The following is a 24,742-nucleotide window of genomic DNA, read 5'->3' as shown; positions in this document are numbered from 1 at the left end:
TGGAAGATCTCCTCACTTTTTTTTATGAATTACAAGAATTTAATGTTTATTTTACAGATACAGAACAGTCATTCTGCTTCATTTATTTACTTTGAATTGCTGCAAGTCAGTGCCATGGTACAAGCTTCTCAGAGCGGCTCAAGATGTTTCAAAAATCAAATCTTGTATTTTTTTTTTTCCTCAAACAAAAACATTGGGGTGTGTTTCAACACCCTCTCTGATGAGCTCAACATGCAAACATCTCGTCTACCTAGGAGGTTGATGGACTATATAACATATGGCTTTTTTGAAAGCAATAAAAACAAGGCAAATCAAAAAGTGCATCCAACACAAAAAAAAAGAATTCAATTCCAGTCTGTGATCAAAGGTGTTGTCCGTGTTAAGGAGAGGTCCCTCCTGTCTCCTCTGTTTGCTGGCTCAATGTCTGCACCGCTCGGGTAAGAGGTGCCCTGGCGTGGAGCTACTGCCATTTGGGTTCAAAGGTCAAAGGTAGACCTCTTCAAGGACTCAGAGCAGGTGCCCGTGCTTCACGCAACATTTCCTTTAAATAAATACCGCAGGGTTTATCCAGCAGAGTTTCAGCCCGTGAATGCACCCCGCAGGTTGCGTAAGCCATTAATTGACTGTTGCCTTTCCTGCCTATTTCCATTCCCACAGTGCTTAGCGCCGTTAGGCCTGGTGGACAGCAGTCATTATCTGGGCCCGTAGTCATAGTTAGAGGGGCCACTGGTGGCTGAGTACATGTTAGCTGTGGCTGGGTTCATGTGGTGGTGGTACGTGTGTCCTCTGATACTGGGTAAAGGATAGGGCGACGGCCTGGTCTTGGCTCCCAGATAGTGTTCATAGGTGGTGGGGTACTTGTAAGGATGGTGGTGCAGGGTGTCCGGCGGTAGACCGTGGGGGTCCGAGCGAAGGTCGTGGGGAGGGCTAGGTCGGCCACTGGTGAGTTGGACGCCGTGAAGGCCTCCCGGGACGGGCAAGGCGGGGCTGAGGACCCGGGACATCAGTTGGTGAGCCGGGTCTGCGTGTATGGGCGTGCCACTGGGGTCTCTCTCGTACTCCCGTCTACTGTCTTCTGTGCAGGAAGGGACATGAGGGCAGTTAGTAGAGCAAACTTTGTGACAGCAGGTTATATATATTTTCCTAAACAATGCGTGTGTTCAGTTCTGTGCTCCAAACTACAGTAGGTTATGACAGGTACTTGTTGTTGAATGTTTATATTAATACCCCTGTTTTTGAGTTGAAGCCGTTAACAGTTTGCACTGTGCACTATATAATATTTTTTTGTAATACCCCCAAAATGGTTAGTATTCATTATATTATTTGCAAGGTGAAAGCAGTGTTTACATCACTAGATAATAGTAAAAGTCTGCAACACAGAAAACAATCTTTAAAAATATTCATGCATATAAAAGGTTGCAGAATAAATTCCAAAAAGGAGCTTCCCAGAAAACATAGTTAGAAAATTCCTACAGATAGATTAGATGCTTTTTAAAACCAAGGTGAAACCCTCAAAAGATTATTAAATAAAATCATCATCATGTCAAGAAAATCAGTTTTTTTAGGAAGCTGTGGTTAGTTATGTAATGGCTCAAGAACCTCTATTATGTCGGCAGTGGATGACATTGACTGGCTATTTATTATATAACTTGCAAGGTGAAAGCAGTGTTCCGATCACTAGATAATAAAAGTCTGCATTGAAACACAGAAAAAATATATATATTAATATATGTGATCAATGAAAATATTCATGCATATAAAATTATGTTTCACTCAAAAATACTGCAGAATAAATTCCAAATAGGAGCTTCCCAAAAGAAAACATAGTAACATAAAATTACTTCAGATGGAATAGAAGCTTTTTAAAGCAAAAAAATGATTATAATTGAACTAATAAATATAATCAGCATCATGTCAAGAAAATGTTTTTTTTTTTTAGGTAGCTGTGGTCAGTTATACAATAACACAAGAACCTCTTTTATGTCGACAGTGGATGACATTGACTGGCTGATATTTGATGTTTAATTAAAAGACGGTATTGCAGTGAATGCAACCACCAACTAATGCACCAGTGAAAGAAAAATGTTTCCTCTAAAGGCTCAATAACTTAATGTGACTATGTTTCATGTTTGATAGCAGGCAGGATTTTAGAAATGAAACAAAGAGAAAGCGAGCTGCAGACCTTTCTCTGTGCCGTTCTGCGGAGGGGGAGATGACATTGGGTTTCTTGTTCTGGCAAAGGCACTCATTATTGGCAGAGAGCCTGGCCTGTGATTCCTGGGCCTGGAGCGGGGAGAATGGATTCAGTTACACACTCATTTAATGAATGTCAAAGGCACAATTTCTTTATTATATATTAAAAATGATGAATGCACATTTTAAGAGTTTACACTGTTGCATGTAATGAGCATTTGCACATTGACAGGCCTCCAATTTACAGTGAATGAAATGTGAAGCCACCTATTACGTGACTCAAATCGGCCTGTTCTATAACCAAAAATTCCCATAAACTTCAATCGGTTCACTTAATGCTCTTCAGAAAAAAGAAAAAGTCATTTGCAGAGCTGGATGAGCAGCATTTGGAATAAGTCATGCACTGAGCCTTAGTATACCAGATGGGTGGGGTTTGCTCTATTATTACAATTACAAGAGTGTCTGGTAATTTGTCAAGTGACAGAAAAGCACGGTCGATTGACGTCCAAACAATATCCAGTGATTTCTAAACTTCATGGCATTCATTATGTTTTTTTTTGTTTTTTTGTTATGAGGCAAACTCCACCCACCTGGCACCTGTGTGGGATAAGACAAACAGCAAAACTGTTTTGCAAATACTCTGTTGTACATTTTTACATCATGTGGAAACATGCCAATAAGACTAAATGCTCACCAGTCCTCTGGATCACAGTCCCTGAAGCCCTTCGCGAAGGGATTGCTGGCTATCTTCAGCTGTGTGATCTGAAATCCGGAGCACAACATTGAATAAACCTCAGTGTTGTATGCTGTATAGGCATACACAGTATCATTTCCATTTCTAACAGGCATTGCATTTGATTTCTAAAGAAAGACACTTTTAGTTGGAAAATTCATTTTGTATTTGAAAAAACAAAAGAAGACATTTGAACACACTGCTGTCTTTAATAAAATATGAGAGTAAATGGTTACAGATCTGTTGTTCAGGGCGACACAAGTGAATTCCTATAACTGCCACTTAATACAGTTAGACTATTTCTGAAAACTCTTTTGTAACATTTACAGCTGCTTATTTTAGATTCCCATACAGACACAGCAGTCCTAATCAAAATTATTCATAATAACTTTATTTCTCAACATCATTTTTTTAACATTTCAAATTCTGCTAATTTGTGTCATTTTGTCTCTATGTCTCCTCACATCATAAAGGCCATACACTGTAACTGTAACTAGCCACCGGGGCTTCAACTGTAAAAATAATTATTGTAAATAAGAATTAATAATAATTTTGGTAAATCACATTTAACATTAAATAGAAGTTATTTCATTCCCTAGACTGATCACGGGACTATTGCAATCACAATAACTCACCGACTGATAGGAGGCGAATTTTATTCTAATGTTTCCCCCCTTTACGAGTCGCTCTGAATAACCTACACGCACTGATGTGTAAATCTAAACAGACGCCGAGCCTGATGGAAAGCAGAGCAGGGAAGCACAGCTGTGCGCAAATTGATGACAATTATGCGCAAAAAAGCGCAAGATGGAAGAGACCGTAGTAACTGTACACAACTGATTCTTTCGTTGATGCTTTTGCACAATGTCGCGCGGCACATCACAAAAACTGCCTATTTTTTAATCTTCATTTATTGATTAATATTAGAGTTGAAAGTGACCTTGTTATATAGGCCTATTTCCTGTGGTGATGTTTTCCTCTATGGTATCACAGTACCCATAATGCTTAAACAAAATGTCTAGTTTATGTGACAGTCTATATTTATGTGCCTTTTAGAATCCAGGTCACATCCTACATATATAGCTGCTGCTCGTTTCTGCTCACCACATTATGCTGCTATGCATGAGGGTCATATACAGGATAATGAAGGTTTCTTACCCGGTGGTTCTGGTACGCTGTGACCGCTGTGAAGCGGGTTTCCTCAAAAACAAAGGTCTTATAATTCTCCTCGGCATATTTCTCGCTGTCCTTGCGAGGGTCCACATAAACCACGTGAAACCTGGGCTGGTAGCGGTGCATGGAGTTCAGAATGATCTGTAAGAAACCAGAGGATTCATCAGCACTCATGTACAATTAATGCATAAAACACTGCACTGAAGGAATGAAGGCTTAACTCCCAAAGTCAGACTATTTTTGATTGGATGGTTTTATTATTAATAAATATGAATACGATTGAGCAAATTAAAACATAAATAAAATACAATGATGTATAATAAAATATCTTACAGACTAAACGAGGTAGTTTGGTGGCTTAAACCTATTAAAATGATCTTATATGAAGTATGAATTATTATTAAGTTATATAATTGGTAGTTATTATTTATTTATGTATTTATTTATTTTATTTTTGTTTAAACCATTGTCAACCATCTCCAAGATACGTATTTGTGGATATAAATAAGCAGATTGGTAAATGGCATTAAATGCAGAAAAATACCTCACTCTCGTATTAAATATCATGAGAAAAAAAGTATAACATTTATCTAAATATCTAAAGGCCACCTGCAGCACAATTCTCATTTATAAGCCATGGATCAGTAATAATGATCGTCTCCATATATCCCTATTCCCATCCAGCAGTCAGAGCTCACCCTTTTCAGTAATTGCTAATAATATAGTCTACCAGACTATATCCCCCAGAACTCGACACTCTTTCTGATTTCACAACTCAAATCGCAGCGACACACGGAAACACTCCGTCAGAGTGGAAGATCAAGCGGGAAGGGCTGAAATAATCTCCAGTGGTGAAATATTCCACTTCCTTGCCGTCATTTTTGGAGTAAAGCCTGGTGTGCAGAGAGCCATTTTTCTGGATTGAAAATAGGCTTTTGGCAACATCTGACTATTAGTCAAAATATCAAGCTTTATTACTGTTAAGTCATTTGTCTCGTATCAATCAATTTGAGGGCCAAACTCTCCTTAACAGTAATAATATTTCTGACTTATTGTGGCTAAATGAGTTTACAGTTGATGCAGTGAACCCTTAATAATGTGTCGGTAAAATCTAGCTGCTAAATAATGCTACTCTCTGATCTGTACTATCATTACAGTCAGTTAAATCGCTGTATGTTTTATATTTATTTGCGTAGTTATTTTGAAGGTATGATTACTGTTCTTTGGCCCCACACTGTGTGTTTTTAAGCTCTAATTAGTTTCCGTGGCATGCATTTATATCTCCAGTCGTGCACACTCACATGGCCGTTGTCATCCAGCAGGTTGTTGGTGAGTTTGAGTTTATCAAAAGAGACAATCTGCTTCATCCACTGCGCGCCTTTAGCCGGAGAGTCCGGGTGGTAGTGGACCCTGCCCGGCGTGGCGGGGTCAGCTTTACCGGCGACCAGCCACGAGGAGCTGTGGAAAGCATACCTGGAAGGTGGAGCAAAAAAAAAAAGTTCATTAGATACAATGTTCTGATTGTCCGAATTTATTTACTGAATTAAAAGTCGCCTAATTTAAAATGCCCATGCATGTGTTGACATGCCAATAGGCATCGGGATAAGAGAAACAAATATGGCATTGAATGCGTCTCTAATGTCTGTAATGCCAGCATATTTCGGGCATAAATCGGTTAATTGTAGAAATATTTATGAATGTTCTAAAATATGTAGCCTGTAGTGATGTATTCATACATATTTATTTATTGCATATATTTATACTGTGGCTTTTTTATTGTGCTTGTGGAATTTAACAGTGCAGAGTATATGGGTTGTGCAGCTCAGTATAAAGCCTCCGGACTATTAAAATGTTTTTACAGTCCTGTAGTGACAGATGTGTGTGTTGTTGTCTGAAGACATCCATAAAAAAAAGTTACCTGTAACGTTTGTCGTCTACAGGCAGGAAGTCCATCAGGAGCATGTAGTCTGACATGGGATCCATCCCAAAGATTTTCACTTGGAAAGTTGGAAACATTCTCCTGGTTGAGAAAAAAACAAACACGAGGCGACTGTTAAATCTAGGCTTTAAATGGTTGCCATTTGGCGCACATTTAGTTCTTATGTCTTTTTAAAATTGGATTATCACTGTGTGTGGTGTTCAACTGTTAGAATTATTTGGAATTCGTCAGAGGAGCCAACAAAGGATTTTGCCAAAGTATTTTTTATCAGAAAGCCAGTGTGTTTGCAGAGAGAGAGACACGCAGCCTCAGGCCTACAGAGCTTCATTTGGCTCGAGCTGGAGGCAACAAGAACACAGAAGCCTCGAGCTGTTGGACGTGACGTGATTCAGTGCGCGCGGAACCAGATAAAACCCCCCCCTCCCAGCCTCATCTGAATGGAGCTTCGGGTTTGTTGCCTTTTAGCTCCGCTTTTGTAACTTCTGGCTTTAACTTCTCTTCTGCTGTTTTGATGACTTCCAGACACACGGAGGAAGGCCTACTACTATACACACACACACACACACACACACACACACACACACACACACACACACACACACACACACACACGTAGTGGAAACACTTCCACACGCGCAGATGGGCGTTATTTGGTGGCGAGGTGTGGCACTAATCCAGTTCAGTTTTAAATTTGAACTTTTTATCACCAGGATCGAGAGGAAAAAATATCCAAAATTGTATTTATGAAAAATTGCTACTGGGAACATTAAATAGGCAGTGCTCTCTGCATGCATTTATTAACAATCACTGCTCTGCTTTGTGCCCAGAAATTTGGATTGAATCGCTTTTGGAAGTTTCGCTATAAGTTTTGTCAGCGGCTCGGTCCACATGACCACAAACATTTGTTTCCCCCCCCCTCCACCTCATCGGTTGAAAGTTGAGTAATCCGCCGAGTCAGTGAAAGGGATCCTAAAATCAACGCTCAATTAACGTCAGTGTTGTGGCTAGGTGAGGCTGAAGGAGCCTCTAAAGTGCTGTGCTGCAGATCTCCTTTCTCCTGTCACACTCACTTTCAGGATTAAATCAATTATCTCATGCCTTTTTATATTACAGGAAAAACTGCAGGACGGCACTTTTACGCGCCATATTTAGCGTTTACTGGTTGAAAAATAATATATGAATATTAGATCAACATTTTATTGGCTGTCCATAAGGGTCAGAGGTCAACGATGGTAGGAACATGGTCCTGCCTACAGATACAAGCAAGGCGACAGGATAAATATATTAATAAATATAAATATTTAATATACAAATCTCTAAAATTTGGGAAAAGGGCAAAATTGATTTCTTTAAATGTCCTTATTCTGTTTTAAATTAATAACCAAATACTAACCAGATGTGTGTGTATTCATGCAATTTATGCAACTAAAAATGTATTTCTGTGAGTCTGAAGAGGAGAGGGAGGGAAGCAGACAGACACTCCTGTACTAATGAGGAAATAAGAAAACGGGTAAACACGTGTCGAGGCCCGAATAAAAACAAGGTTGCAACGCTGTAATAATCAGCTTGTATATGAGCTAATCTCCTTTTTGCACATGTAAAGACTCTCGTAGATTAAAGGCCGTAATGTTCTGTGTAACCGCGGTGCGTAAAAATGGAGTCAGACGGTGAAGGAGCCGGGAGCCACAGCTATTCTTATTGGCTCTATAAAACGCAACGGGATCACATCAGCATGCTGTTTACAGCTGACACACACACAACACACATAACACACATCCACATACAAGCAGTTTGACCTCGTCTTTAAAACATCTCCAGCAGCAGCAGGCCTGAATTGATCAGCTGCACATCAAATATATTAGAAAGCCAAACGGTGCAATGCGAGATTAGAGATTAAAGATTTTGTCAGTGTTCATTAATTAAATTCATCCGGCTTATAAATACACATTTTAGGGTTTTATGTGCAAGAAGCTAGATGGTGATTTCTGTTAACTGTTATAATTTAATAGGCTACACTTTTATCAGTCTAGTCTGGACCCAAAAATAAGTAATTTGAAGTAAGAAAAACAACTGCGAATAGAGGAAAAAGTTCAGAAGAAGAAAAATATATAGGCCTATTTTATTGTTTTTATTTTTTTAAATGGAACTCCTTAATGCTCATTTGGTGTGTACTATTTGCAATGATATCTATTCTAAAATAATAATAATAATAATAAAACAATGAATAAATAAATTGAAATATACATGTAATGTATATATATCCTGCATATCTGATTGGTGTCGGCAGAATAAATGCTAAATATATTTATATATATATTTTATAAATATTTACATTTTATATAACGTCTTTTGATGCCATGGTTCTTTCTTAAGACAGGATATCGAGTAATATTATTTGTTACAATAAAGCATACTCTACTCTGTATTATTTTCCGGTCTACCCATTAATGTGCGTAAAGATAATTGTAAGTTTGGTGCTCACCTGCCGGCCTTGGTAACGATCATCTCCGTGCCCAACTGATTAAATTCGTCCCATAAAGCTTTCATCTCCAGCTGCACGTTAATGTTGGCCACTTTGGGGTTCTTCTTCACCAGAGTTTTCCCGTTGGGTGTGGAGTTGGCGGAGGACGAGGAGCAGTTGGGAGTCCCGCCGCCGTCGCTCTGCGGAGCCTGGCCCGGGTTGGAGCCTGGGTAGCTGTAGGTGTGCTGTGCCGCCGGGCAGGGCTCGTAGTGGGCCGACTCATGCTGGCTGTAGGGGTCCCCGGGGGACGGAGAGAGGTGGTAGCCGCCCGCCGTGTTCAGGCTGCTCAGGCTGCTTGTCGTGAAGGCTGCAACATCGCAAAAATGGGACAGCTGCGTCAGCCACGGACTGGATATGGCTGAAATCATCCCAAAAAACCTGGATTTACTAAATATGCCGTGCACTTTAAAGTCGGTTACAACGCAGAGAGTAAAAAACACAAGCAGGATTCAGTGATCTCCAGATGAAGATGTCACGCACAAATGCACCCCTTTCGGCTTTAAAAGTTTCCGTCTCGGCTGCTCAGTAATCCCTGAGGTTGCATCCACTGCCGGCATGCTACACAGTCTGCCTCATCTAAAAGAGCCAAAATAGTGACGAAATGTTTCCCAAAACGCGTAGAAATCTCCGAACTATTCACTCCGAGTGCGCGTGAATGACTTTTTTTGTTGTTGTTGCTTCGGATCGATCTCTGCAGTGAGCGGCCTCTGTTGTGCGCTGCTGCTGCAGTGAGTTACACTGTGTGTTACACTAGTGTGTCACACTGCAACCAGGTCTCCTCTCCTCTCTTATCTGACGCAGAGGGCCTCCCCTTTGCGATAAAACCGGTTCTTATTTCTATTTAGATAAGGAACTGCAGGTAATGTGCCTTTTCCTCGCCTTGGGACGAGACTGATTGACAGAGAAGTGCGCCCCTTTTTAATGGGCTTTCCGGCACCCATTTAACTTTAGGATAAGAGTATCGCCCACATCACCCCGGTTAGTGAACAATAGAGGATCTGGCCGGCAGAGTGGAGTGTTAAACGGGGTTACAAGGTAAACACACATTGATTTGCATGAACAAACAAACAGACGGGCAGCAGGTGACTGTTGCTTTCTAGTTATTGGACAAATAGATTTATACGGAATGGATTATATACAGCCCTTCTCCGAGCTGGATATGCGCATTATGGTCTGTTTTTACCATTACGCACAGGGTGCCCATGTAAACCCTCCTCCTCTTGGCTTCCTTTTCAACGTGTGTGATCTGAATTAAAGTTGACTTTTTGTACAACGCTTTGGGGTTTTGGAATGGGAAACTTTTTTTCCACTCTGTCTGCTTTGTATGCAGACTTCTCCTCCCTTGTGGTGATTATAATACATCTGCATTATTTTTCATAGTTGGCCAACTGTGTGAGATTCTTTTTTTTTTTTTTAACAATAATTTCATTGAAAACATCGCAACCATATGTGGTTTGGCGCTTTGCTCTCAATTGTGAAAATGCTCGATTAACCGAGCAGATGCAAAGGTGTTGTGTAAGACGGTGTGTACATGCTACAGCGGCTCCACGGGCATCAACAAACTGCTTTACCTTCCATTTCCCGGGTGACAGTGCTGTAGTGCATTTTAAAGGAGCTGTGGTTGTGCAGGTCTGGCTTGTCCAGGCCGGCGCTCTGTTTGTCAAACGCTGCGTTTCCTGCTTGCTCTGCAGCCGAAATCAGAGAGGCAATACTGAAAGCATTAGCCTTTGGAGAGAGGGGACCGCCGTCGTCCATAGGCCAGGGATCGGGATCGGGATCCGGTCCGTCCTTCCTCCTCCTCCGCTTTCCAACCGCGCAGAAAGCAGGAGAAGGCTGCTGCGCACAATGGAGACGAACATGCGCCCAAATGGGGCTTTCACATTCCGCCACCGGCGCTCCGTGGGTGCGAGAGTCTGGTGGTGGACTTGTTCTTTAAAGTATTCCCACGGCTATTTGTGAAGACTTGAAAAGCTCTCCGCTGCCCACATTCAGTAGATGAACCCCTTAAACACGTCCCGGTGTCAAAACCTAGTTCATCCGCAGAGAATAGAGAGCTTAATTTCTCCTCCGGTCGGTGTCATCTGAGTCCTGCCTCGAGGAGAAGCGACTACTGCTGCGAGAATGAATGTCAAAAGTGAGCGAGATCCACGCCTCCCACTGCACCACTAGGAAAAAAAGTGTCTGCGCTCTGCAACTGGATGTTTTATTTCAATAAGACCGCGTGTCAGTCATTTGAATTCAACTCCAACGTCATTGCAATGTCCGGCTTCAAAGTGCGCTGCTTTTCCAGTAAATTATGGCCCTATATATGTGCGTTTTTGCATATTTGAGCTGTCCAAGTCCAGATGGAGCTGCTCCTGCTCCACAGTTAGCCTGCAACACCATGGTGGGGCTGCAGTGCGAGGCTTTTACGCGCGAGTTCACTCTGAAAAAAGTAGTTTTCTTTGAACATAGTTGGAAAAACATAAAGGAATAGAAGTTAATTCACAAAGTTTACTTTAGTTCCAAATGTTATGAGTGTTTTTTGAGTCAAATAACACACGGAAATAAGAATATTGCTTTTAATTTAAGCAAAAATATGGAACCAAGAAATGGAATCAAGTGAGAAATTGCAGATATCTAATTTTATTTAAGGAATGATTCACTAGACATTCAGGTTTCCACTTTAGGAGATGTTTTTCTCACTTACACCAATCATCTAACCGTATGCTTATTTTTACGCAATTATCTGAGATTTACGCAGCCTCATACCTCTTATAGGTCATACCTTGCAGCACAGAGAAAGACGCAGACATGTTACAGAGCAAAGCGCCTCCAGTGCAGTCAGTAAACACAGAGAATCAACACACGTGGCACTCGAGGCCGGAGTTGGACTTGACCTCTCCGTCTTGCGCCTCCACTATCGCCTTATCGGTTCTCAGCTTATCGAGGTTCAGCTTTAATGTGAGCAGCGACCTAAAGGTGTGTTTGGTTGGAGCTGCTGCTATAGTGACCGGATAGTCTAATTTACACTGGAGTCATTGAATTAAGCAGCAGCGGGGTTCTAATGAGATAAAGCAGTTAGAGGATTAACCCTGGCTATTTGTTTTGGATGTTTCTCCACAGGAGGTAGTGAGCATAAATAAACTATACTGCAATATGTTGTTTAGGGAAAATATTCAGATAGAGAGATAGATAGATAGATAGATAGATAGATAGATAGATAGATACATACATATATATATATATATAGATAGATAGATAGATAGATAGATAGATAGATAGATAGATACATACATACATAGATAGATAGATAGATAGATAGATAGATAGATAGATAGATAGATAGATAGATAGATGGATGTGAATGTGTCCTCTGCGCATTAATTACTCTATAAAATAAATCAGGCATGGCGCTGTCAAAGCCAGTGTAAACCGCCGCCCAGTTCTTTTTCTTTTATCAGATATGATGCCATCGATACCGGCTCACTTCATCATTGCCAAGTCGGAAGCCTCCTTTGTAAATACTCAGGTGATAACAGACAAAATACAGGAGCAGATCAAAATGGGAAGAGACTGTGTTGGAATTCGCTCGCAGGCCTCAGCAGCGGCCAGGAGCACATTCACATCACAGCGGAGCATTCAACGCTGCACCTCACCAACACACAGACTTTTATGGGAAATATTACATGGACAAAAATTAACATTGAGATATTCCCCCCACCCCCACACGAAAAATGTCTTAACAAAATTAAGAAAAGTGCTGTGGAAGTAGAGAAAGTGCCAGAGCAAATGAAAAGCTCACAATAAATAAGAATAATATGATTCACTGTGTAAAATACACTTTTAGGCTTCATAGGAATAAGAATGCAGCTGCTTTCACAGTAAAGAATGAGTAAGTGATGATTCACGCAAAGAAACAATAGCCTGTTACTATACTATGTTACTATCCACGGGAGGCACAAGTTCCCATCAAGTGTAAAAAGTATGTAAACTTACTATTGAGCCCATTTTAACGCCGCATATATGAATAGTTTAGTTTTTGATTTTTTGTTTTAGTATTCAAGCACTTTTAACAGGTGAAATAAAGGGGTTATTATTTCTGTTTTTAACGCACAACTTTGACTTTATTTGACATCTCTTTGCTCTGTAGGACTTCGCGTGCCGCAGACTGAGAGTTTAGCACGTGGCAACAACTACAAAGTGAGCAAAGGATCCTTCAGTGTGTGAGCAGCAGCAGCAGCAGCTCTCACTGATTACAGGATCCAGGCCTGAACACCAGCTCCACCGCTTCTCTGTTCTCTCACTGATGGATACAAACTGTACAGTCACATCTCTGCAGCTCTTTTATCAACAAAAAAATCACATCACTCTATGTTTGCTTGTTTTTATAAAATTATTATTCACAGTGTAGAGACACTTCATTACTTTATTTAAATAATAAAAAAAAATTGTATAGGCCTTCGTGTAACCTAGTCCATATAGAGGGAAACAGCCTAGTGTTCAGGGAATGGTTGATCATGCTGCTGCTGAAAGTTGATTCAATTTAACATTTTGGTATGAATTTCCAGAAGAACACTGTTAATAAAAAAAGGCAACGCTTGAAGTTCACATGTAGCCTGCTTTAAGCGTAGTGGCTGTGCTTATGTAGAGTATATTGCAACATGTTATTATAGTTAATTAGTGCTTCTGCAAAATAAATGAGGTCATGGAGACAAAGCCCACACTGCAGCTTCTGGAGATGCAGGCATGATTTCCGCCTTAATATCTAAAGTGAAACCGTGAATTTGACAGGTTTTAATTAGAGCTGTCAAAGTTAAAGGGATAATAACCCGTTAACGCAAAGTCGTTTGTTTAGTTTTAAAGCTAGAGTGACGATACTGGTGTCATATGAAACTACAAAACCTAATGAATTAATTTGGCACCAACCATGTCATACTAACTTGTCGCGAAGGAGGATAAATAACGCTCCAAACTTGCGCTAAATTCTGGCGAGGAAAAACTGGCATGGCCATTTTCTAAAGGGGTCCCTTGACATCTGACCTCAAGATATGTGAATGGAAATGGGTTCTATGGGTACCCACGAGTCTCCCCTTTACAGACATGCCCACTTTATGATAATCACATGCAGTTTGGAGCAAGTCATAGTCAAGTCAGCACACTGACACACTGACAGCTGTTGTTGCCTGTTGGGCTGCAGTTTGCCATGTTATGATTTGAGCATATTTTGTATGCTAAATGCAGTACCTGTGAGGGTTTCTGGACAATATTTGTCATTGTTTTGTGTTGTTAATTGATTTACAATAATAAATATATACATACATTTTCATAAAGCAGCATATTTGCCCACTCCATGTTAATAAAAGTATTAAATACTTGACAAATCTCCCTTTAAGATACATTTTGAACAGATAAAAAATGTGTGATTAATTTGCGATTGATCGCGATTAACTACGGACAAACATGGGATTAATCGCATTAAATATTTTAATCGGTTGACAGCCCTATTTTTAGGAGTTAAAATGTTGGAAGTTTTTACACTATTTTTACGCTGCAGGGAAATAGTATCCACCCTTTTCACGCGTTATTTCTCTGCCTTCTATTCCTTTATAGCCTTGTCCTTCCTTGGACCAGTGCTCTTGTCTCCGGACGGCACTGTGAGACAGTATATGATGAAGATAACTGACAGGCTGCATAAGGATGACCACCGGGCCAACACAAGGCCAACCCGTGGGCCCTCGGTGCTGTTTGGCGCGCGCTTTTACGCACTTGAATGAGCGCATAATCACATTTGTTTTGATATCAAAATTATAACCAAAACAAAGTGTTCTCATTGCAGTTGTGTGTAATAACATTGGTTTGACAGGTTTTTATCATTCAGAGACACACAGCACAGATCTCCCCCCATGCTGTTGGTTTGGTCTCTTACATGTGAATCCATCGGAGGCTTGTGTTCCTCATGTGGTGCAGGACAGTACAGGCCTGTGTGCTCCTGTGTGTCCTGTTGTGGTAACATGATGACAAATCACCAAACCAAAAAAAAAAAATGTCCCGCCCATGCCTCATTAAATGGCACAGATCTCGTAAACGTCAAGACTCGGAGGCTGCTATTCCTGAGTTATTATTAAACAGAGATGTGATTAGGTCATCGGTATATCTGCAAAAAGCTGTGGGCGCTCTCTCTCTCTTCTTCTTCTTCTTCTTCCTCCTCCTCCTCTTCTTCTTCTTCTTCTTCTTCTTCTTCTTCTTCTCTTTCTGCTCCCTCTCCTTCCCTCAGACGCACAGTAAAAGTGCATCTAATCTGCTTTGATGTTTTCCTGCTCGGAGATATTTATTTCTGCAGTCTTTAATTTAACGAGCCCGTCTGCGCAACAATCAGGCTGATAAAATTATTAATTACATGCTCACATCATTTAACGGTTCATAAATCACGGGTTATTAGACCCATCATAAAAACAATCATTTTCACATTCATGTTGCGTGACTGGAGCAGTATAGGGACCGAGGCGGCGCACTCCACGTATAAAAACCTCATCCTATCTAAATATTAGTCTAAATCCCTGAAGAAGAGGGAGAGGAAGTGAGCAGTTGACGCTGACAGCAGAGGGCACGGCCCGGCTCGGCTCGGCTTGGCCCGGGGTGTCCCAGCTCTCTCCGCGGGGCTTTAGGGAACGCACAGAGAGACGCAGGTATGCAGAAGGAAGTGTTCATAAATAAAGGTGCCTCAGATATCTACAGGACCTCCGGCCGGTGGTCATTGTGGAGGACAAACATGCATATAAATAAAAATCTATTCTATAATCAGAAGAAAATTTAAGTGAAAAAAAGACTCCTTAAATAGCACAAGTTATCAATTCATATTGAATTTACACCTTATGAATAAACGGGAATGAGGAATTGAGTAAGCTTATCGGGATTTTTTTTAAAGAAAATTATTTATTTATGTTTACATTATTTATTTTATTTATTTATTTATCAACATTGCGTTGATAAATAAATAAATAAAAAAAATAAAAAACTTCATACTATTTCTAAAATAGTAAAACAGAATAATAGCTATTATTAGTATTATCTAAAAAGCCTGTTAGGACTGTTATATCACTATAGGATCTATCTTTAATGTCATTATAATTTAATCATTGCTTTCTAGATGAGGATATAGAATGTCAACTAGATGCAAATGCAAAAATATACATTATTAAAATATGCATTTTATTTTTTTTCTTCTCCTCTTGTGCAGGTGCAAGCAGTCTGCTGTCTTTAAGCACCAGCAGTGTTCTGATTTTATCGGTTGGCTAAATTTGTGAATGCCTTCATTCACTCCTCCGGTTAGAAAAAAAACAAAAAGTCCAAGTCCTTTCCCGACATGAAATATCCACATCAGCGCGAATACTAATTAGAATTTTTCAGTACAAACGTCCAAACAGTTGACCACAGTGATGAATATTTGTCCGATGTCCATCAGTATTTGTTTTTCCTTATTTATAATTTAATTTCTATCATCTGTCGGTGAGTGGTTAGATTTCCCGTGGCGTTGGTTGCCATCATGAATAAATACAAATAAAAAAACGCTCTATTGGTGTACAAGATAGATCTTATGTGCAAATATGCACGCGGATGTAAGAGATGATGACAAACTGAGTTTCGTTGTGCGCGCGCGTGCACGTTTGCCGCGGGGATCGATGGGAGTTTGTGCACACATTGTGTTACAGATGTTTGCAGATCCACGTCGTCCTTCAGTAGCCTGCCAGTCATGCGTAAAGGCGACAGTAATCCTATAGTCACTTTCAATAGATACAGTCATAATACAAATATCACAGCAAAGCTACACACACTTAAAGGTATTTTATAGGAATAATATAATAAGGCATTCAAATATCATAAAATCACTTAAAGATCTAGTTTAGTGTTTGTATATAATTTTAAAAGTAAATCAGATCTATAGAGCTAGGCTGTGGTAGTAATTATGTTTTATAATTAGGAGATTTATTTGACTCCTACAGACATATTTACTTATTGTAGATATTACAGGAAATTTCTCTATTTCTGAAAAAAAAGAAAAAATGAGCCCAAAAACACATTTCCTTGTTGGCATATAAATGTGGTTTTCCTGTTCAGCCCTGCTCTCTTTTGTATTTTAGGGGTCATCATAAAAATGGACATGTGCATAAAACAACACAATGGAAATGAACACAATGGCTGAGCAAAGGTGAAAATCATGATTCCCTGGTGTCTTTCGCAGGCAAATTCCAACATATATTCCCACACACATTGTTAAAACATGGGAAAACAGACTGTAGACGTCACCTTTTAATATTGTTCATCTCACAGGAAGCACAGGCATGTTTTAGAAAGAACATTACCACACCATAATGGCATATCGTGTTTTAAATTGACGTCTTAACAAATTCCAGAAAATGTTCCTCGTATGATTTTTTGTTTCTTTCAGTGGTTTATTCATTATAGCCCACATTGTGTAATATATGTATTTTGCTCGCAGCCTATTTTTCGGCCTTGTCTTTATTGATTCTGAGGTTCGACGCTCCACTACCTGCTCTATTTGTCCAAACCGCCATGCAGAACTAAAAAGAAACTAAGAAAGAAAAGCATCACTTTCTCCCTCCCTCTGTGCAGTTGTCTGGGAAGATGTGTGCCACCGCTATTTGTTTATTTTGGGAAGGAAGGTCCTCTCTCCACATGTCTTCTCCGAGTTAGCGAATATAGGCCTGACAGCTGCCAACTGTGCCCTTCAACAGCCTCTGTGCAGCCTGGCCGATGCAGGCCGATGCAGGCCGGCCTCCACACTCTGCTCCCCTCAGCCACTCCACACCTGAAGCAACACTCTTGTTATCATTAAGTTATCATCCGACTACCAGGAGATTACTGTAAGATATAGTAGGGAAATAAAAGTGTATTTCTTTATTTCATCAGGACAGGAAAATGGCAGTGTATGCACATTTCTGTGTATTTACAGTATGTGTGGTACCACTGAGTATTCTGAATATTCCTTTCTGAGTTGTTATCAGTATTAATCAAGTTGCATTTCTCATGGAGAAACTGAGAAAGAGCAAAACAGTTTGGAATGTCTGTGTAGGACATAGGAAGGGTGGTGGTGGTGGTGGGGGGGATTGCTCTGAGTCAGATCCCTTTTCAAAATCACTTCTTCTCTTTCCCTCCCGTCTTTGTTTTAAAACTGGGAAGCTTTTAGCTTTTGAAAAGTATCCTTTCCCTATCTGTTGCTCGGCGGCCCCAGTCGTCATCACCTCGCCTCTCCCCGCAGCCCTATTGGAGCGCCGGTAAATAGCTGGCATTCCTGCCACAAAGAACCGATGATGTGGGCTCGGGGCCTCCGTGATCTCCACAAATTAATTAAGGCCTTTCTTCTCCCCGGGCAGGATCCGCGGCCTTTGTCTCTCTAATACATCTTAAGCCCGGTATTAAATACAAGGGCAGAGTCTACGCTCATTATAAATCTGTCACTGCCTGCTTTGCTCTTCTCGGCCCCGGCCCGTGAGCCTAAAGAGGCTTCAGTGTAGCAGAGAAGCAGAGAAGCCATCCTCCAGTCCCTCTAGTCCTGGCTCTCGCCCCCTTGCCTCCTCCTTATCTGCCGTCCCTCCATGCTCCCCACTGGCTCGGTATTTATTTGAATATGAGAAGGCCTGCTTGTTGTTTCTGGCAGAAGGGGGCTTGAGGCCGAGACCCCCTCCCCACCACCTCATGCCCCTCAACCCCCCCAAACTTCTTCCATCCCTCCGTCCCTGCAACCCTCGCTCCATCTGTCCCTCTTGCAGCCACCCTGGCTTGTTCACTCTTCACCAGCCTCTGCTTTTCGTGAACTTGAACCACAGACCTCTAGTCAGAGGCCATTACAGACAGGCCCACTGTGCATGTGTGTGAGCGTGTGTTTAAGTGCATGTGTGCATATCCCATTAACTACTTTCCCTCTCCAGCTGAAATTAATAACTGTTAGTGGAGGTAATGTGTAAATCAGCGGGGTGGCCAGAGCCTGCTTCTTTTCTTCCCCAAACTCAACTGAGTGAATATTTCCTTTCAAGTCACTCCGGTCAGTAAATGCACCTTTCAGGGGCTGATCCCGTTTCTTCCACTCTTCCTCCTCCTCATTTTTGCAGCGTCCCCTTTGGCCCATCTGAAGAAAAAAACTCCAACCTCAGGGGTCGGTAAGATGATGAGTCCTCCAGTACGCCCCCAATTTGAAACGCTGAAGGTGTTTAGTGCGGTTTTAACGCGCCGATTCGTTCTGTGACAGCGGGATCAGGATCGCCTCTTACCAGCAGCAGGAAGTGGATAACATGTCCATTAGAGAAACCCCCACACCAACCCTAAACAGTGAAATTAGGGGATCAGAGGCATGCAGAGATTTGACCTTGAGGAATGCCAGTACCACACCCCCCCGGCTGGAAATGTGCAGCGGAGGAGACAGGAAAATGAGCTACAATGTGGCTTTTTGTTTGGGCGTACAAGAGATTTGGGTTGAGTGGGACTATCGGGCCTTCCTGTGCTCCTCTTCCAAGATGAAGAAGCAGGAAGTCACACAGGAGGTAAACAATGTGCAGAATGGAGCTGATACCAAGGGCTGGAATTTACACCCCCCATCATTCCTGTTGGCATGGCTCCGGGCCAGTTGATAATGGACACGGCGCCCACCAAACACCCGGCTTCCATGTTGGAAATATTTCCCCACCATAGGCAGTGTTTACATTCAGTGTATCTCGGTGTATAATGATCTGCAGACTTCCCCTCGGTGGTGGTTTTGCTTGGATCAGCCACATCTCAGGTCGTGGGCTGTGCTTCAGGTCATAGATCTCGCTCTGTGCGTCTTGTCACTCAGTCACTAGGAGAATCTGTCAAAAGCAGCCTCCACCAATCGGAGCGAGCGCTGGGCTGTTTGGTACTGATTACAGCGATTCATCATGTCAGGCTCTCCCTGCCACCACATGTTTGTTTTGATCTCTTCCTCTCCAGCACGGTGACAGTGAAAGATGAGGGACCATGTGGCCGGGCCGGCACTGTGCCACGGAAATACCGGCAGCACCTCTGGGTCCCAGCACAGGGCTCTGCACTCTGGCCACAGCCCCGGCTCGGAGCTCCATGTCGGGGCTATAGGAAAGAGCGAGCTCAGGAGGGCGTGGGGGAGATTAGGTCGGCCGGCTAATTGCAGACCAAAAGTGTAACTTTAGGTGATGGGGGGATTAAGGCATGTTGACTTGTGTTCACTGGGGGGGCTAAACTGACACTCAGTTCCCCCCTGAGCGGACAGTTCCTGAAACCCCCTGGAGTTGGCTGGGGGGTCTGGGTCACATTAAGGGGGTACTGTGTGGCCTGCTATAGGGCAGACCACATGACCAGCTCCTCTAAAACAAGCACTGCTGTGTCCATAATGTCAAACACTTCCTCCATCTGCATCCATTAGCCAGCTCTGGAGGTGGCGAGGAACATTTGAGAGTCCGAAGGAAAACAAAGGGTCCAGAGATTACACAGCCCTCGTATAATGAAAAAGTTCCCTCGCCTATTGTTCCCGGAGCAGTCAAAGAATTTACTCATGGAAGTATTGATAAGCTTTTCTGTTTGCATTAAGTAGTATTTTGGGGGAATTTGAACATTGTTTGATTATATTGTTATTAGCATCATATGTAAAATCCAATCAGAAGAAATCACACACTATTTCTAACATTTCTGGCTCTATTTAAAATACACTGTTTACACCCCTAAATAAAATACACATTTTATAAAACTTGATGTAATATAGTACATGTTTTATTTTTAGCTTTAACTTTAGCTTTTCATACAGTACACGTGTGGACTTTATTATTAAAATTGAAAGGATAATCAAATAATAGAAAAAAACTCTTATAGCTCTTGTATCTTAGTACATTTTTAATATTAGTACATTTTTAATATTAAAAATGTACTAAGATATAAGAGCTATAAGAGTTTTAAAAAAAATAAATTATTACGTGTCCTTAGAAAAACATATTTCAACAGAAAAATATAGTTAACATTATTAAACAAAAGCTGCGTCATAACAAATAAAATACTTAATTTGTGATTCATTCAATCATCATTCAGGCAAATTAAATTACAGACTTAAATTACTTACATAATACTTACCAGTAATTTATTTTACGAAGCAATTCATTGAGAACACATAAAACTGGAGTAATACACTACTTGTGTAAAACAAAGAACAAAACAAAATTAATATACATAATAATAAACATACAAAACCTGATGTAAAGTCGTGTGACATCTAACTAAATCACTAAATAATATTTTTTTTTATTATTTGAAAAAAACAAAACTTTTATTTTTGCAGCTGGCATTAAAGAAAAATATGACAAAAGTTGTTTTTTTTTGTCTTTAAAAAAACAGTTTTAACAATGAAAAGGGACCATAGAACCATAGCAATGAGCAAAAAAGCTGATAACCTCCAGTCATTCCTAACCAGAGAGACTTCTGGTTACAAAATAAAACCTCCAAGTACACTTTGGATCCTCTTGATTACCTGAGCTGTGTGTCTGCCACAGTTTTAAATACCTCTATTTACCCTGATGTTACTCATAGATATTCCACAGGCCCCTATCGTCTTCTCCCGCACTGTAAAATCTGGGTGAACCCTCTGACAGATGAACCAAGCTGCACAGCCGTGCAGAAATCTTTCCCGTCATGCGTGTTGGAGCAACCTCCCATGTGGCTTACACTGAGGGCATTGGAACATTGGAGTGGACTGGATGTGGAAGAAAATAGCCCTTGTGTTTGGGTCTGATTTCTCAGCTCATTAATCTTGGCTGCAGTCGCACGGTGCGTCTCGCAGGCTGGCATATTTTCAGCCAGCTTGAATGTAATGATATTTATTAGAACATGTCCTTGCTTGCTGTGTGTCTCTTACCGTATCTGACATCATTGTCCTAGATACCGAGGTGTGTTTACATATGACTAACAGGAAGAGGGTTGGACATCAATATTGTTCACTCTGTGTGTTTTTTTTCCCTCTGTAAAGAATTTTTTAATTTAACCTTTTTCCTCTTGTTGAAACCGAAAATCTTTTTTACTGACTTGCCCATAAAAGCAACACACTTGTATGTAATAGCTATATGTGCATAAGCAAAACTACAACTACAATAACATAAAATCAAAATAATACTACTTTTTACAAACAAGAAAATTAATAAAACCTTTTAGTCCTGTTGAAACTTGAGATCTTTTTGCTGACCTGTCTGTGAAAGCAACATAATATCAATCTTGTAGCTTTTAAAAAAAAAAAATAGCTATGTGCATGAGTAAAAATACCACCAACATTGACATTATTGATTGGGGCAAAATCTACACATATAGCCCCCCACTTTTACATACTAAATAGGACAAGGGTTCTCAAAGTTTTTGGGGCCAGGGACCTCTTACAGGGGATAACATTTTCCAAGGATCCCTCTTAATCGTACACCGATTAAGCATAATGCTTACTACCATTTGTCTCTTAGCTTGCCATTGGAACTATTTGTAACCTAAAACTTTTCAACCTAAAGACTTCAGACATGTTTCATAGTGAGAAGCACATTTCAATTTGAAATTTGCAATTTTATTGAATGTTGATACCACTTATGTACCTTTAATCAGAGGGTGATTTTATTCAAATTGCATTTGCACTCAACTTGTCAGCATTTATAGTCCACATTTCAAGTAATTGATCTTAAAAGCTTTCAGAAAATGAACAGTATAGCAAGACTGGCTTAGTCCTAATAAATCCAGATATTTAAATTTACCAGTCCAAAGCTGACTGTCAGTAAGTGCTTCAACTTCAAAATAATGAACTTATTGCTGTGTGTCACAGTCTTCTCAGAGTTTCTATCGGCCCAAAGCTAACATGGGTAGGATTAATAGACTCAATATGCTTGTTTTATTAATGCAAAAGTTCCCCATCTGTAGATATACACTGTTTAAGGGTGCAGCACAGTTTTATAATTTATAGCAAATTGTTTTCGCGGACCCCCTGACAGAGCGTCACGGATCCCTGGGGGTCCCCGGACCCCACTTTGGGAATCACTGAAATAGGAGATAGGTTATTGATATTTCAATGGCAGCCAGAGTTATTTATCAGTGATCAGTTGATGTTTTGACAACCATCATCTATTTTGTCACAAATTAGCTTATTAAAATCAGGGAACAATATAAAAAAAAACAGATGCAACACTTGCATATTATTTATTGCATATTTTTATTCGTCTACTGTCTGCAAAGAGAAATCACTGCCTTTCTCGCTTGAAGCTCAACCGCTGATCCGTGCTGAACCCCGTGCAGCAGCAGGTTGACTCGAGAGAATGTTTGGCTGAAGAGACTTTATGAGTTAGTGTGAATCTGTGTGTGTGTGTGTCTCTGTTACAGGCCTTGGAAAAAGCAGTAGCTCCCCTGTGTGGTTTGCTGGTGTAAGAACACCTGGCACGGCCGGGGGAGAGGTGGGCATTTGGGTACCGAGACATGACCTGCACAGCGAGAGGTAGGACTTTCACTCCTGTGTTGACATTAATGCATTGCGATCACTCTGCTGTAACGTATACCTGCCACCTAATTGGAGGCATCGCTGGTGATCTTTTAGTCTGAGTTATGGGTGCAAATATTAGATGCATTTCCCCCCTCCCTGTTTAACCCTCAGCCTACAGCTCTTGTTGTTGAAAACACACCTAGAAAAGCCTCTGTCGTCACCTGTGACTCTCCATGTGACAAATGACAACAACTCCCCCAACACACACACACACGACACATGCTTGCATACTTACACATCCCCACATGAATTACTACAGCTGAAAACAATTACTCAACGTCTTGTTTCCAGTCTCTATGTCTTTCAAGTTTATGTGATTTTTTTTTAGCTAACATGACGTAAACGCCCAAGCAGGAATACAAGTGAAGACACTTGCTCATATACACACATTGAGTTATTTGGCCAGAGGCCCTTTGGTTCAAGTTGATGTTTGGGGTGAGCTGTGATATTGCGTAGCTTCAGAGGCGGCCTAATGCAGGATCAGGTGTCTCCGTCTGTATCGGATGCCTGCGTGAAGTGGATGGATAGCCTCAGATGGCATGTGTCCTCTCTGGACACTGGACCCTTCACCGCCCCCCCCCCCACCCTCCACCACCACCCTCTAAATATTTACCTGACATGTCTCCGTGGGTGGTGGCCCATCTAAAGAAACATGTATACACACATTCACATTGATGGATTTTTATTAGCATACGGCTACACACACTGGGGTTTCACTGATTTGTGTTTTGAAAGCTGATATGAATGCTGTCCATACCAGTATTTTACTTCATAACAAAATGTGTACAAAATACTACAAGTATTTAAAAAATATCACACTTGCTAAGGTTATAAATCCTCTGAAATAGCATATGAGTCTATACAGCCCAGTCACACTAATATTTTAATGTATTGATTTGTGTACATAGACCCAATTGTTTTTCGTGATGGTCAGAACAAAATCACTCCGTATGTAATCCACGTAATTGTGAACTTGGAAGTATAGAGAGCGGCGAACACCGCGTAGGGTGGAGGTCAGGGTGGATGATTGGGTCAAAAATCACAGGACTTTTGCCCAGGAGACCGGTGTTCGTGTCCCGTGTGAAACCACAAGTCAGAGTTGATTTATTTGTCATGTAACTTCTGTACTTAAGTTACAGCTCTTCCAGAGTTATTTTAACCCAAACCACGATCTTTTCCTAAACTTAACGGAGTATTTTTTGTCACGTAACTTCCGTACTTAAATTACACCACTTCTGGTGTTATTTAAACCCAAAACGCGATCTTTCCCTAAACCTAACTAAGTAGTTCTGTTACCTAAGCCTAACCAAGTCAATCTCTTCCTAAACCTAACTAAGTAGTTTTATTTTGAATAGACTGGAGTGGAAATCGACACGTGCGTCACGTGTTGCTGGACATTCGTAGGAAAACGCACAAAAAAACCCGTTGTTCAAAGTCGTGCTGAGCGTCACAAAAAGGGGAAATTTGTGTCTGTGTACACAAATAAAATTACGATAAAATTTTGTGACTATTTCATGAACTACCGTGAGACTGCGTTGGTCTATAACTGCCCACTATAAATTTAAATGAATGAGTTTCCAATGACACCCAGTGTTGTACTGATCAAATATTCTCAAATTCTCAGAAAGGTATTCCCATGATATAAGACCT

The 24,742-nt window shown here is 40.9% G+C and overlaps 1 protein-coding gene and 1 long non-coding RNA gene across 6 annotated transcripts in view; one reads left to right on the top strand and one right to left on the bottom strand.

Annotated features, from left to right (window-relative positions):
* LOC141768854 (uncharacterized) overlaps positions 1-24,742 on the top strand; it is a 29,173-nt gene that overhangs the window by 2,430 nt on the left and 2,001 nt on the right. The gene's annotated exons all lie outside the window — the stretch shown is intronic.
* On the bottom strand, positions 17-10,740 carry tbx1 (T-box transcription factor 1). 5 transcript variants are annotated; one of them, XM_074637280.1, is made up of 8 exons: positions 10,131-10,740; positions 8,521-8,917; positions 6,018-6,119; positions 5,401-5,572; positions 4,085-4,240; positions 2,888-2,955; positions 2,183-2,283; positions 17-1,075 (listed from the first exon to the last, which is right to left on the bottom strand). In XM_074637280.1, exons 1-8 carry the CDS (start codon positions 10,312-10,314, stop codon positions 693-695), a joined length of 1,563 nt encoding a protein of 520 aa, XP_074493381.1. In that variant the 5' UTR covers positions 10,315-10,740; the 3' UTR covers positions 17-692. The 5 variants fall into 5 exon arrangements, with proteins under 5 accessions (XP_074493381.1, XP_074493383.1, XP_074493384.1 ...); XM_074637282.1 differs by having other exon boundaries at positions 17-1,072; XM_074637283.1 differs by having other exon boundaries at positions 8,521-8,866.

This window comes from Sebastes fasciatus, chromosome 6, assembly GCF_043250625.1.
Source record: "Sebastes fasciatus isolate fSebFas1 chromosome 6, fSebFas1.pri, whole genome shotgun sequence".
NCBI classification, from domain to species: domain Eukaryota; kingdom Metazoa; phylum Chordata; class Actinopteri; order Perciformes; family Sebastidae; genus Sebastes; species Sebastes fasciatus.
The sequence above is the reverse complement of the archived record's forward strand: the minus strand, read 5'-3'. Positions and strand labels throughout refer to the sequence as shown.